The sequence below is a fragment of the Tympanuchus pallidicinctus genome, unplaced genomic scaffold (genome assembly GCF_026119805.1).
Source record: "Tympanuchus pallidicinctus isolate F22 unplaced genomic scaffold, pur_lepc_1.0 scaffold3, whole genome shotgun sequence".
Lineage (NCBI taxonomy): Eukaryota > Metazoa > Chordata > Aves > Galliformes > Phasianidae > Tympanuchus > Tympanuchus pallidicinctus.
Window position 1 is genome coordinate 96,833,427 of NW_026294747.1, and position 15,334 is coordinate 96,848,760.

At 38.8% G+C, this 15,334-nt stretch overlaps 1 protein-coding gene and 1 long non-coding RNA gene across 2 annotated transcripts in view; one reads left to right on the top strand and one right to left on the bottom strand.

Annotated features, from left to right (window-relative positions):
• The window catches only part of LOC128085193 (uncharacterized), an 86,569-nt gene extending 77,165 nt beyond the window's left edge, over positions 1 to 9,404 (bottom strand). Inside the window, exons 1-2 of the long non-coding RNA XR_008208830.1 lie at positions 9,170 to 9,404; positions 7,817 to 7,982 (exon numbers count right to left, since the gene is read on the bottom strand). This is a non-coding gene — a long non-coding RNA (uncharacterized LOC128085193). The remainder of the gene's footprint in view (positions 1 to 7,816; positions 7,983 to 9,169) is intronic.
• Positions 9,405 to 9,406: 2 nt separating this feature from the next.
• The window catches only part of CMC1 (C-X9-C motif containing 1), a 42,903-nt gene continuing 36,975 nt past the window's right edge, over positions 9,407 to 15,334 (top strand). Inside the window, exon 1 of the mRNA XM_052692285.1 lies at positions 9,407 to 9,544. Within this exon, the coding sequence (XP_052548245.1) occupies positions 9,520 to 9,544 (25 nt within the window). The 5' untranslated portion in view covers positions 9,407 to 9,519. The remainder of the gene's footprint in view (positions 9,545 to 15,334) is intronic.

Consider the following 15,334-nt stretch of genomic DNA (forward strand, 5'->3'; position numbering starts at 1 on the left):
AGTTGGTACTCAGATTCTGCAGGCGGCAGTATGCTGTGGGGTTTTTTTTTGCTACATCAATAGAAAGAAATGATGAGAAAACATTAAGCATAAGTGGGCATTTTGAATTCTTTAAGCTCAAAGAACATGGGCTGCTGAATAGAAAATTAATAAACTGAACAGTACATGTTCACTGATAGAAAAATAAGTTTGTTCTGTTCTTATGTTCTAACTGGGCTTTAGCTCAGGCAGAGCTTCAGCTATATAAGACGGAATTCAATGCAAATTGTATTCAGTAGATAGACATCTTCATTAACACCTGAAAAGTCATTTTAATTTTAACACTAAATTATTCAAAACAATCTTATAGAAATCTAAGTGCAGTAGTATTATCTTTGGAACAATTCTTTTTATTTCTGTTTCTGTTGCAGACAAGGTAAGAACACGCATGGGGCTTAAACTGCCAAGAAAACTGGTTACATCTTTCTACAATGTCTTTGCTTGCACTTAAGCAGGATAGAGCTAATAGCTCTGTCTTTCAAAGAAGTCTACATCTGAAATTAGTATGAAACATGCTAGAGCATCATGATATTCTAGATGTTTAAATATGTAGCAACCAAATGTGGAGTCCTCGGTACAGGAGACACAGACCTGCTGGAGCATCTCCAGAAGAAGGCCATAAAAATGATCCAAGGGATGGAATACCTCTCTTACGAGGACAGGCTGAGAGCACTGGAGCTGTTCAGCCTGCAGAAGAAAAGGCTCTGAGGTGACCTGAGAGAGGCCTTTCAGTATCTAAATGGAACTACAAGAAAGAAGAGCACAGACTCTTCAGCAAAGTCTGTGGTGATAGGACAAGGGGAAATAGTTTCAAACTAAGAGAGGAGATATTTAGGTTGGAAGTAAGGAAAAAGTCTATTACAGAGCAGGTGATGAAGCACTGGAACTGATTCCCCAGAGAGGAGGTCTATGCTCCATCCCTGGAGACATTCAAGGTCAAGATGGACAGGGCTCTGAGCTCCTGATCTAGCTGTGGGAAACCCTGATCACTGCAGGAGAGTGGACTAGATGACCTTTGAAGAGCTCTTCCATCTCTAAGGATTCTGTGATTTTATGATTCTACATATTTCTGCTTGTGCAAACCACAGCATGAGCTTAAAATAATAATAAAAAAGTAAATCCCAAATTTTCCCATCTTTTTTGCATGATCTACTCTTAATTTCTAGTCAATTCAGGGAACGCAGGAGCTGAATGACAAAATCACTTATTTACTCTCAGTTACAACTGAACCAACGCAGTGGAAATTGGAACCATAACAATAACAACATTTGCCAGAGATGTTAGATTAAGTTTTGCAACATACTGCTGCTTCTCCCACTAAAACTGGCAAACAGTGATCCTTATGCACTACAAAGCGCCAAGCTGCCACAGACGCAACAGAAAGGAAAAGAGTCATAAACATTTTTATGCATGAAATAGCAATGGAAGAAAGATGAATGAGGAATCCATAAAGAGGTAATGATTAAAAAAAAAAGTGCTAATTTCTCTAGCTAACTTGACTGTCTCAATTTTGCTATGATTTTCTAGCTGAGGAAATAAACACTGAGCTAAGCAAATTTCCACAGTGTAAAATCTCCTTTTCTAAACAGAAAGAAACATCAAAACAAATGAAACCTTTATTTCTGTGCATTCTACCACCATCATTCAGCACAGACAAGTGAAAAAGAATTATGCTGAAATTACAACTGCAATTTTTTTTTTTTAGCAAACAAGGGTTAAAATCTTGTTCATAAATCATCATCTGCTGTTCCATTTCAAAATTCAAACATCATCTTCCCCTTTCTACAGCTTATTCCATTCAGCATGGGGACTGATTCATCACATTCTTCCATCATCTTTATTTATTTGTTTATTTATTTTACTGAATATAAATTACAATACTGAGGGAGATTTAATGTTTATGTTATAGAACACAGTGCTTGGGAAAAAAAAGATTTATCTCTGAAGTGGATTTAGTTGTAGTTCCAAATTCCATTCAAAGTAAAACACAGAAGGATTTGGAGTGTGGGTGTTTTCTTTGGTTACATCCTCTCTATGTTAATTTATATAATTAACAATTTTTATGGAATAATTTTATTTTTGTTTTGAGCCTTTGACTTACCAGCAATATGAATTCTTTTTCCCCCATAATTTCGTTGTAGAACTTCTGGGAAGTCTCAGAGCTGTTTTCTGAACCCTACTGAGAGGTTAGAGCACTGGGTATTCTTTTCTCTAAAATCTGGATTAGTCACTTAAACTAAATAAAAGGTGTTATAAAAAGTGGGGTAAAAAAAAAACTGTCAAGAAACATCAGTTTGAAATAGCCTGACCAAAATTCCCTGTACTTCTGAGTTGATTAACACTTAGACTTGGCTATGTAAAAACATGACAGAAAGCTGAACCTTAGTTACACTTTCTTTTACACGTTTCTGTACAATTGTATCCTCTTTGGTGCCTCGCTCCTTCACCAATTCTATGGGATATGTACAAAAAAGAATTATATACCTCTACGTAAGGCATATAAATTACTTTTGACCTGTATTACATACACATAATGTTAAAAGAGAAGCAGAAGACTTGTTCATACTGAATACAGAATTTGTAATGCTTTTCTTTTTTTTGCCACCTGTTGTCTTCTCAATCATTTACACAGTGAGATTTCTCAAATAGATATGCAGATGCCTGAAGAAACAGAGCCCAAACCCTGATTTTGACAAATTGATACATTAGTAACATGCAGTGATCACACTAATGTAGAGTATAGGCAAATAATGGAAGTGTTTATGAAAAATCTATAATTCCAAATTGGAGCTTGCTATGAAGTCAAGAAATACAAGTAATACCTTAAACTTTCATTAACTGAGCAAACAGACTGACTGTGATGTCCTAAATCGTACTATTTGCATTCAACTGCCAGCTGCCCTTTGGCAAAAGTTAAAATTGCCATTCATTGCTACTGAAATTTCAGAACTGTCCAGCACTTCCAAGATCTCGTAAGATTTGTTTACAAACTTTGCCAAGGTTTTCCAGTGAGTATCCATTTTTGTTCACAGCTTCATTACATTATACAACCTCATACATCTCCCAGTTGTGAGCAAAGGTTGAAGCTTTTTTTGCCAAGTCTAAGACTTGGTTAATCAAAGGCTTTGGAGCAAATGATTTGAAATCAACTTGAATCAATTTGACTCAGGTTGAAGTTGTCAGGCTCTTAACAATCTCCTAAAAACAACTGGAGGTAACTGGGAAATGTCTTCCCAGCTTTCAGTTGGATTCTGTGTATTACAGTGTAACATTAATCAGTTTGAAAAATATCAGAAGATTATAAAAATTGCAGTACAGTTTGTCACATTAACTGCAGTTAACCCTTGCTGCCACCTTACCAACAAACCATCAGAACTGGAGTTGTCCAAAACATCTACTGAACATGCCAGAATCATATTATGGGGAAATATAAGTTGAGAGCTGAGTTTTGAAATCAGACCTTCCCTCTCTGAACTCAGTGATCTCTTAACACTGAAATAAATGTCAGAAGATAAAAAAGTACAGCAGATATAAAACCATACTCAGGAACATTAGGAAGGGACAGACATCACATTCATTTGCAACTGCAATGAGAAATTATTTCACTGCTCAAAAATGTGTGATGGAATAATTACGTGTCTTCAGCAGTACACTTGTAAATAGGCAAGTGCCCAAGTGCCCGACATAGATAAGATACTGTGAACTAAAAAATTTATTTCCAAAGCAATGAATGAACACAAAGAAGGGCACGAGACATTTTTATCCTTACTGAATATCAGGTTATAGAGTTCTGTGACTGCCAATACTATTTTTTGATAACGTCCCTATCTCAGTAAGTACAAATCACAGAATCAGTGCTGGTCAGTTGAGGTTCTCTAGCACAGCAGTTTAAGTCAGATTGAATTTTCCAGACTGGTGAATATGGAGATGCTAAGAGTTCAGCGTTATTATCGTTGCATCATCCTTAAACACCTGAAAACTAAAGGGAGCAAAAAATCTTCTATAAAAACAACATGTTTTGATTTTATCAGTCATGGAAGGAAATGCACCTTCTACTCACATCCTGTTTATCTGTCTTTAAATGTCAAGCTGGAATTCATAACAAGAAATGTACTGAATATATTTAATTATTATAAACATTAATAAAATTCAATCACAGTGTCTTTCAGCTATTGATGGTCTTGTTTCTTCACTCTGCCACTAACAAATCCCAACACCAGTGATGGAGTTATAACACATGGATGCTGAGGAATAGATTGGAAAGCAGCTTTGAACTTCAGAGCTCACCCATGTAAAGATATTCTCCTCTGTGGCACAAACAAACCAAAATCATTTCAGGGAGGGATTAGCAAACATTCAGGCTAGTACCAATAAAAAGAAAGTTAGATGGCTCAACTGCAAGCTCAAATACAAGGAATTATGCCAGGCAGTGCCTACTGCTGCCCAGAAATCAGGCTGAATTCAGCCTTTCAAACATTTAACATCAGGAAGTAGCTCTTCTCTCTGTGGCATTAAAAGAAAAAAAAAAAAGTGGAAGTATAAAGCAAAGGAACTGCTAAGTAGCTTTTTAAAGAAAGTAATGAACAGAAAGAGAACTTAGCAGGAAGGAAGGAAAACAAAGTAACAAATATGTCTAAATTAAACCTCCAGTGCAATTGAGAGTTGTCCTATAATTGACCTGAATGTATTCAGACAAAAAAAAAAACCACTCTGTCCACACTCTGGAAAGTCATTGTTCTTGTAAATAGGATAGATCAAATGATGACAGATTATAAAGACTATCACCTTAGTAGTGGAACTTCAATTCCTTCTCATAGTACTGAACTGCTATTATTTGAAAACCTAGATGTTGATCCAGTCCTTTGTATTTGGTATATGTTTTTTAGCTTTGGGTTACATCTGAATTTGTTGAGGTAAAAAGAGGAAATTTTAAGGAAACAAAAGCCAATGAAAGACTGTGCTGCTCTATGCGGACTTTGCAGAAGGAAGGGAATCAAAGTGTTTTTCTCTCTGGCAACTGTATCTAGTAGTAACTGGAAAATGTAATTATTATTTGATGCATTCTTTCTAGTTGAGCAGATGGCCAGTTCCCTAGATACTACTTCAGTGACTTCTTGCTAGGACAACAGGAATGATGGGAAGTAGTCACCCTGACAAGATGCTTCCAACTTCCCTAAAACATGAGTAGAAAGGCCTGCCTCACAAAGGAATAGGTTTCATTTTTGAAGAAGTGATAAGAGACAAGGCACAGAGGCCTGGAAATAGTGCCACTGGGGAGCTTGCCACCTGATGCTCTGAAAACTGCAGTTGACATGTCGAGAGAGAAGCCAAAGTAACACAGTGCTAATGCTTGCATTGTGAAAATAACGTTCAAGAGTCCCATGTGTAACTTCATGGGCCTGTAGGCTTGGAGGTCTGCAAGCTTCTAGAACAAGCGAAATTACAGATTAATTGGATAGGATAGAAGTAACTCAAAACTCCTACTGCTTCCTCCTCCTTCAATAGCATATTCTGCTAAGAAGATCTCTGACTTGAAACTTTTAGAAAGCAAGCACATAAATACGATTTTTCTGTGGGTGAACAGCTTTACAACACTGGAATATGCACTACAAAAGAGATTACAAACTTATCCTTCATCTCTTTTTCTCTCCTGTTGTAGATTTCTCCAGTGAATGAAAAATCTCAGAATGCAATTGCCAGTAAGACCTTGAACAACCTTATATTGGCTTTTGTAAAAGTCTACCTCCCTTAAGCAGAGAAGAAAATGTTTCCTTTTATTCTAGACGTTAACTCTCATTTAAAACTCCCTCACATCTCTCACCTATCAGTGAATATTTATTTCACACGAGTAAGCGTAGCAAAGAATCACAGCCTCTTACTGGAAGTTACATTTCATGGAACAAGATCAAAAATGTTAACAGCAAACACGTTGAAGAGGTGCCATTTGAAAATATTCATTTGAACTAATATGACAAGGCTACTGTTCGGAGTTTAAAAAAAAATCACACCTGTGTGCAGACAGATAGAGGCTCTTTATCTGGTAAGAACGTGGTGCAGAAACTCGTGCAATAGATATTTCATCTCTATTGTTATTTATAGTTTCATTGTTAACACAGTCTTTGTTGATGTGTGAAAATACGTTCACACCTTTGAAAATGGGCGATTAACTAATCAAATGACAAGATGAATCTCAGGAACACAGAACTGACTGCAATCCAGCACTACTTATGACTATTTTTAATTTCTTGAGGACTGCTGAAAATCAAGCATCCCCATCGCCTCTTGCATCCTTCAGGACTATAATGGGAATTACAGGAGTTTCCCCACTGCAGAAAACGGTGACCACAATCACTAGACTCTTCACCAGAGTACCCAATATTTTACTCAGGGAATTAACTGCATGAAAGATTACATGGCAGTTTTCCTTGTAGACATAAAGTGTGGGAGACAGTATTGAAGAAATGATGCATGCAGCACAGAATAAACAGGAGCAGATACCAGCATGGTAATGAAGTTAAGCTTACAGTACTAACATCCATCAGTGTACTGCAAAGAAAAGGTCCGATGCATGTCATCGTAACTTCACAGGATTGCAGAACAAATGCAAGATTCATACTTTGAAAGATCTGACTAAACACAAATTATATTCTCTGAATGTCATTTCAAAACTCTCCCTAGCAATAAGGTGCAAGAGGGTTTCTTGTTTATGTGATATCCAGTGATATCCACTTCCCATCTTTTTTGTTGTTGTAGTAATGGAACTGTCTCATTTTACTCTTGGGTGCTCCTACAGAATGAAGCTCATGTAACCAGCACTTTTACCTGAAGGATGGCGGTAAATCTTTTCTCTATATATACAGTGCTGATCTTACATCTACTCTGCATATAAAAATGTGCAAAATATGTATTTACAAAGCATTTACCTTGTTTATCCATCTACTAAAATTCTTGACGTGGCTTTTATCACATTTCTAACAGTGTAATCTCCTCTTTTCTGTTTGCAAAAATCGTTCTGTTCATATTCAACTCAGTCACTGTGCCAACCATATCCAGCCACCACCACAGACTCCCAAGTCTATTTCTTTTAATTTAAAGCCTCTTTTTAGATGGTGTATATCTTAGTGTCTTAGCTATGTTGTTTCTGTTACCCATAATGTCAGTCTCATTCAATTATTTGTCAGGATTTCTAATACATTTTATATTTTTTTCTGATGCTTTCTCATTCCCAATAGTTTATAATAGCTCCAAATAGAATAAGTCTATTTTCAGATCCACACTTGTATATTCTCTCACTCAAAACCTATTATTTCTGCCCCTCAAACTTCCAGAAGAAAGATTTTCTATAATTATTTTTCCATTTCTATTTGTTTCTCACTCAGAAAGATCTCGCTTTTTCTTAGCATTCAACATTTTCTTCTGTCATATGTGAAAAATAGAATTGCAGAATTTGTAGCAATTTTTTGTTGCTTTCCAGACCTGACAGCACTTCTGCAGCAGGGTAGGGCAGGTTGCCCGAGTTACAAAGTTGATGGATATTTGCATCTATTGTCTTCATCAAAAAACAGAAATACCATTCCAAAGAGAGGCTGTCTCTAGCCTAGTAACCCATATCTAAAACAATCAAATTAACACAATTTTGAAGTTCAAAGATCTTAAATTTAAATAAATCTTTGTAGTTCTCATTCTGCAGGGCATCTGTAGATACCAACAACCAAAAGTCTAAGATTGGCAAAGAAGACTTACTTCAATTATTTAATTTGTATTGATTTCAACTTACTGTTTTAAGTTTTCGGATCTTGTGTTGTAAGCTCCTTTTTGTATCATGTGGGGTTTTTGTTTTGTATTTTCTTGTTGCAGAGTAACTCTTTGCAGATTGGCTTTTTTTTTTTTTTTTTTCCTTCCCAACACTTGCATTCATTGCAGAAGAAGCATACGCCAAAAGCCTTTAAAATAAAATAATAATAAAAAATATGCTGTATTTTCACAGCCCTATTCAAAAAGTATCAAATTATAAAAATCAACTGAAAGTGGTATAGGTTAATATTACCAAAAACAATTATAATATCCATATTCTACAATAAGAAATGAGAAAAAACTTGTGGTATAAAAACAAAATATCACAAAGACACTTAAGGCTCTGTAACAGAAGTACTCTAAATCAGTAAGGCCAAAGGCAATCGTGTGGAAGATGTTGCCTACATCACGCTCTACTAATTTCCGTGAATGCTTTGGCATGAAGAACTTAGCTTTTAGTGTGGCCTCAAGTTAAAATAATCCATTTTCAAATAAAAGCACTGAATTATCATATGGGGAAATCATACATATCTGGAAAAAAAAAAAAAAACAGTAAGCAAACAAAAAGCTGAATTTGAAAGTCAGATCTCTATCTGAATGATAATTATTTTTACAAATAAATAACCTGATTTTGTGATCCCATTGAGTTTTTCTAAATTGCTTCTGTTGTTATTTTCCAGAGGCACACAAGGTTTATGTGGTGTTTGAGGAAGAGTCCTGGACTTCTCACTTACCTGACAATGTAATGTTTAACCCTCAGCTCATTTGCACTGAGCAGGAAGTAACAGTACAGGATTACAGAGGAAATGCTATACTGAGGAAGAATTTTTGCCACCTCATATATGAGGCTGGTTTTTAAATAGACTGATTTTTCATACCACTCATCTGCCAGAATAGCCGAAGAGGCTAGTGGGCAAAGAGACTCTTTGGAGACTGAATTCTATCTGTTAAAAAAGTCTCGACTTTCAGCTCTCATCATGTCTGAACTATGTATTACTTTCAGAGCGCCCTAAGTACCTTCTTACAGATTTTCATTCTGTGTTTTGCCTCTCAAAGGGGTTGACCGTATCATTAACAGATAGGCCGGTCAGTTAATAATTCTAGAGGCTTACAAGACCAGAATTATTCCTCTGCTCTTTAAGCATGCTTCAGATACGTCTCAATAAAGAGGCAAACCACGAGGACACGCAGATCGGACTGAAGTGCAATGAACTCATAGTGATGGTCATGTAAAAAGCACTGCGCATTCTTTCTGCAGACCTCCTAAGGTGTGATTTGTCCTAAGCAACCGTACTTATACAGGAAGCTCTTTCTTAGAGGGTGCAAAACAACTAACCAACGAACGTAGCCACTCCCGTAATTCTCATCTTCTCACTGCCTAGAGCTCCTGGAGAAGCTGATATCCTCTGCTCCAGGAGTCTTCCAGGGACGAGCGTCTAAACCACCTCAGCACCGCTCACAGCCCCTCATCCCAGCGGACAGGCAAACCCAAACCCGCACTCCAAGGCAAGTTCCGGCAAGTTCCCGCACCCTTCCCTCATCCCTTCCCGCCTTCCCCTATGCGCGCGCCGCCTCCGCCCTCTGCCCGCATCGAGGCTGTGCAGAGGGTTGGGCCGCGCCTGCGCGGCAGCGGCTCGGGGCCGGCCGCGTAGGGTGCGCAGCTGCGGGCGTAGCGTGGAGCCGCAGATGGAGCCTCCCCCCAGCGCAGCAGGTAGGGGCGGCCGCCCGCCGCGTGAGCGCTCACCCCCGCGCCTCCTCTTCTTGTCGGCGCCTCGCCACGGTTTCCTGTGGGAAGTCCCCGCTTCTGCTCCCCGCTGGGCGTGGAGGAGGATGGCCGCGGGAGGCTCGGCGGGCTCGGGCTGCCCCCGGGTGCTCGCGGTGCGGGGGCTCCGTTGCCCGCCTCCTGCCTTTGCCTCAGCGCTGTGAGCGCGGCGCGGGCCTCAGGCTCCCATCAGCGGCAGAACTCGGCCTGAGCCCCGGCACAGCGAGATCTGCGTGCCCCGGGAGCTTCGCCGTGCCTGCCCGCCTGCCTGGGAGTGAAGCAGCGAGCTGTCCTGGGCCTCGTGTGCACAAGTGTCCCGGTGGCTCGTGGCTGTGTCCCATTGCTGAGTTCTAACCTGTGGCCTAGCAGTAGCACGAGGTGCATATGAGCACTACGTTCCTGAGGCTTGTCCCTTTTGCAGGCACACCTGTGTTACAAGGTCAGGCTTTCAGCAAGGTGAAAGCTGCCAGGGCATTCACATTGCCTGTCTTGCCTGTGCCTTGCTTGATGAGGCACTGGCCTCAGGAACCAAAGGGCGCTGGCCGTTTTTCCTGCTTCTGATGGCAATGGCTTTGAGTCTGGCTTCCCAGACCCTGCTGATAAGGCACTGCTGTGGTACTCAAGCTCTGGTTTTGTGGACGGCACATCTAAGTGTTGGAGTGGTAGAGTTAAGAAAATAGCATAAAACTTCTGCTGTGTAACAGCTGGTGGTAGTTGTCAACAGCACAGTTTTGCTGTCAGTTATCCTTTAAAAGAAGTTTATAGTAATTACAATGGCTGAAATTAAGCTATCATTCATTCTTTGTATGACAAAGAGGATGATCCCAGATTCTGACATACAGCAGCAATGTTTTGCATCCACGTTTGTTCCTGCTGATACATGACGTGTGCCTCCCACCCTGTACTGTATTTTTTTTTTAATCTGTAGTGGTAGTCCTGAGCAGGTACTTTAGATATATACTCCTACACCGGTACTGAGATTGATCTGCTAAGCAGCAGCATTGCTTACTGACACCTCGCTCAATCTGCGACCTTGTTTTCCTCTAGTTTATCTCCCCACTAGCCCTGCCGTCAGTCCCTAACTGTTACAACTCTGCTGAAAACCTCAGAACCTGTACTGAAAGCAGAGATGTCTACGTGAGATTGTGGAGAGAGTGGAACAATAGCTGCGAGAGGTGTGAGATGCTCTGTTTGTATCAGTAAGGTGTTAACTCAGATACCCTGGTGCGGTTGTCATCATTAACTGCTTCTTGGCTCACGTATGAGAAAAAAAAAGAGGAAAAATCACAGTTGAATAAATAGTTACCATGAGTGATGCTCCATTTATGGTTACAAAACACACAAATGTTCTCGTGCCTTTGCCAGGCAGTAGAGAGTGAGTGTCAGGGAGTCCTCTAAGGTTCGGAATGTAGAAGCTGTGAATCATGTCACAATTTTTATGGAAGGAGGCTTTTTGACAGCCCTGGTTTGGGAAGAAGCTGTGGCTTTGTTAGTAGGTGATTCCATTCATAGAATGGCTTGGATTGGAAGTGACCTTAAAGATCATCTAGTTTGAGCTCCCTGCTATGGGCAGGGATGCCACCCAATAGATCAGGCTGCCCAAGGCCCCATGCAGGCTGGCCAGTAAATGAATTAGTAGATAAGTCATTTGAGAAAACTGTGCATTAACATGATTTTGTGTTATCCTTAAGAATGAATGTGCTACAGCCCAACGTGGGAGTTTTATTTATTGGCTTTTTTTTTTTTTTTTTTTTTTTTTTTGTGTGTGTGTGTGTGTGTGCACCACTTCCAAAATTGTCATTGTTAATATGTGACTTTCAGTAGTAGGAGCCATGGGTTATTGGAAGGCACATTTTCTTTTTAACATGCATTGGTTGTAGATGTCATTTTTTTTAATAATGATGTCTGAATCCCTTTCTGAGAACTCACAAATGCTTGAAGAGAAAAGTGAGGTTTCTGATAGTAGTTTGAATAAGCAATGCAAGGTTTGGCACCTACCCTGGATATTTTTAGGGGCTTTAAAAACGTAGGGACTTAATCTTTTTCTTAAGTTGCTTGAAGTGTCTGAGTGTCTTGTCATTTGAAAATCAGGGTGGTTAAATACAGTAATAATGTATCACTGAAAGGACTGAGCTGGCCTAGAATGGTTGGGGCTTGTTTTGAAATGCCATGGACAGTAAAACAGAAATAGAAGAATTATGGCTATGTATTCATAGGTTCAAAAGATAGGGAGAAATAATGGGAGAAACAGCAATGTCAAATTAAAAGGAGAAAATTCTACAAGTGAAAGGAAGAACAGTTTCACCTTGTAATTACAAGAACGTCCTTACATAACACTGGTGATCAAGAACATAAGTTACCATCGAGAAGGGTGTTACATCAGATTGACCTTTCTGATTCTGTTCTTACTGTCTTTGGCCTGTGTCAGAAATGTAGATGGAAAGGATAATAGTGATGCATTGAAGTTGTTTAACTGCCCATTATAGAGAACTTTTATGGGAAAAGAACTAAGACATGGATGATGTACTGGGACTCTCCAGCTGAATAGTTTGAAAGGATCCTTTAGAGTTTAAAATCCAGAAAAACATCTTCAGTAATTTTGTTAATGTAACCAAAAGGCTCTCAGTTTTCTCTCCATGTCAAAATGCCTCATGCTGTACAACTTTTGGCAAACTGAATGATTACTTGTGTTTTTGGATCATATGTATGTGATATTAGTTTTTAAGGTCTCCATTGATTCATTTGCTGTGCTGAACAATGTGCTGATTGTTCATTAAATCTGTTAGTGCAGAAATCATGATGGATAAGGTAGGCATTGTTTTATCTTCTTTTTTAATCATCACTTTCATTAGAAAAAAAAACAAAAAACAAAAAACAAACAAAAAAACAACAAAAGAATGGTGTTTTGTCCTGATATTCGAAATACTTTCTCTTAATTCGTGTGTGGTCTTTGTTATCTGAAATGAAAGATGTAAACTGCACAGCCAGATAAACTATTCAACTATATCTTGAAAAAAGTGATTGAAGAGCTAAATGCTCAATTCCTTAAAGTTGTTAGGTAGGATTTCTTAATGAAACTTTTATTTTCAAGGCTTGCATGAAAGAAGAGAGGAGTGTGTCATACTCTTGCCTTTCTTAATGTCATTGGCATCTCCTCTGTTAGTGACTGGGGGTTTCAATGGTTTATAGATTTTCCTGTGCCTCGTCTTCATCGAAATGCAGGTTACTTTGCACTTGGTTACTGATTTCTTGGTTCAGTTTTGAATGGATACAAAGTTCTGTAATGCACCGGTTAGGTTTACTTTATGTGATGTGTTTGTTTTGGCTTATGTTCTTTGGATAGTCTGTGATGCTTGTGGACCTTCCTCTGTTCTGTTTTCTAGGTGGAAGTGAGCAGCACGTTCTTGAACAACATCCCTTCTTAGGTAGGGTGTGGGGTAGTAGGAGTTGTACCTTTGTGACCAGATTAGACCAGGAGTGCTCAAATGTTTGGGCTTCACGTAAAAAGCATGAAGCCTTGTATGTAGGAATCCAGCTGCATTGTGGCATTGTCAGTTTTCGCTGTCTCAGGAAGTACAAAATGTGTATTTTGATTCTGAAATAGTTGCTGCCTAGTGTCTTTGTTCAAGTGATGAGAAGTTGTGTTTAGAGAAATTTGACATCAGTTTAACAAGTGAATAATGCAGAAGGAATAGAATTCAGAACAAGTAAAATTCCAAGTAGTAACATGCATTGTTGTTACTACCTTCTTATTTTGTGTATTTTGCTGGAATTCTCATCTACAGTTGTCTGAAGGGATTTAGGTTGGTTTCCTTTTAAGTAGCTCACACCCTAAGTTTTCCTAACTGGCAGCTCTGCTATTCCTGTGCAGTAGTTAAGACAGCATGAATGAACCAGCATAGTAAATATTAAGCCCCGATCTGCATTTGATTCTTTGGGTCCTGGCTATGTTACGTGATAAGGAGTTGAAAAAAAGCAACAACCAAACCACCCTGTGCCAAAAATCTCCACGTGCAACTCCAGGCTTGGCTTTACTGTTGATGTATGAGCATTTGGAAGCCACATGTAATTAACAAATAAGTGTGCTCTGTCAGGTTTGTTTGTCCTTTTCTTTCTAGATATTACAGACTGTAATACAGCTATTGCTCATTTTTAGTGAACAGTATTCTTGCAATCGAGTACTGCCATACTGCTAGAACACACAAGCCCCAAAGCAAAATGTAAGATAACAAATTCAGCCAGTGAAAAAGGTGAAAATTGACTTTGAGGTGATGATAGAATGGTGAGAAGTTAAAGCTTTGGAAATTTTCCCTGGTGTTGTCATCCCTGTACTCCATCTTAATTTAAAATGATGTGAATATTAGATAGAAAAATCTCAAAATCTGAAACTTTTTAAATACAAATAAATTTATTCATATACAGCTTAAAAAAAAAAAAGGCTACTGTATAAAGAAACTGAGCTGATCAGCCTCTTTTGCTTTTCAATCAGGATTTCAGGGTATCACATACATTACTTTGCTTGGATTATAACACTTCTCTCACTTTATGTTGTCCTTCTGTACTTTAAAACCTTGGTAGAAAGCAAAGTACTTAAGACTCCCGATTCCTCTGCGAACACTGACGTGCAAATGAAGTTACCAGACGTGGTGGCATTTCAGGTATGCAGGAAAATGTTCGCTCCTGGTCCATCGTGAGCTGGTTCACACTGGATGTTTCGGACTGGTGAAATTCATTGCCTTTAGCTGGATCCCGAATGTTTCTGTGGGACAGAATTTTAAAGGAGTATGCTGAAACTGTTTTGTCATTTTGGCCCTGTGAACTTCTTGGAGTAAGGGCGCAGGAGTTCCTTCACGGGTTATAGGGCTGTATAGGGAGTATTAATTTCATCTTCAAGAAGTGTTTTTTAAAAACTACAATTGCAGGAGAAGATCTTCCAAGATTTTTGGAAGCACCTGCTTTTTTTCTGCCTGTGGTTTTAATAGATCTCTCTCTTAAATTTCTTGTGATGATGTGTGACTTTAGAATAGAGGCTTCAGGTAATTGGTAACATACTCAGTGATACAGACCTTTTTTGATGACTATTTTTATGGTGCACATATACGCACATGACTTACAGATCTTATATGAATTCATGTTAACTTGTTGTTTAATCCAGGTTGGAGAAGCTAGGCAGAGTAGCAGCGATGAAAGCCTTGAGTGCATTCTTTTCCTGAAGGAGTTATAAGCCGTAGCTCTTTGCCCATTCTAAATGCAACTGGCATGCAACTAAAATAAGTCTGACGTGGGCTTTGGAGCCAGTAGTCTGATGAAAGAAACATTTGCCTGTAAGCATACAATTAACACTGCACTGCTGTTTCTTTCCAGTATACTTTCCAGTCAGCTTTGTAATAAGCTCATAGGAAGCCATGAGCTTCGTAAAACACAATAGTTGTATGCTGTCTTTACAGTATATGGATTGTTTTTGTCAAGAGATACAAAAAAAGATTAAACCCCTGAATTTAATGCATTTTGTTAACTTGTTACTCATTGCTTAGCTCATCATTTATACTTTCTTATTGAAAGGCCATATTATTTCTTATTGAATCACCTAATGTAGTACTAGTATTAGCTTGAGTTAGTATTATTTTTTTTTTAAAGTCACTAGATGAACAACCAAGGGCATCCAAATTACAAGCAGAGTAACCAGAAATGCATGTTCCAAAAACTTCTGTTGGAATTGCTTAATGCAATTCCTGTTGG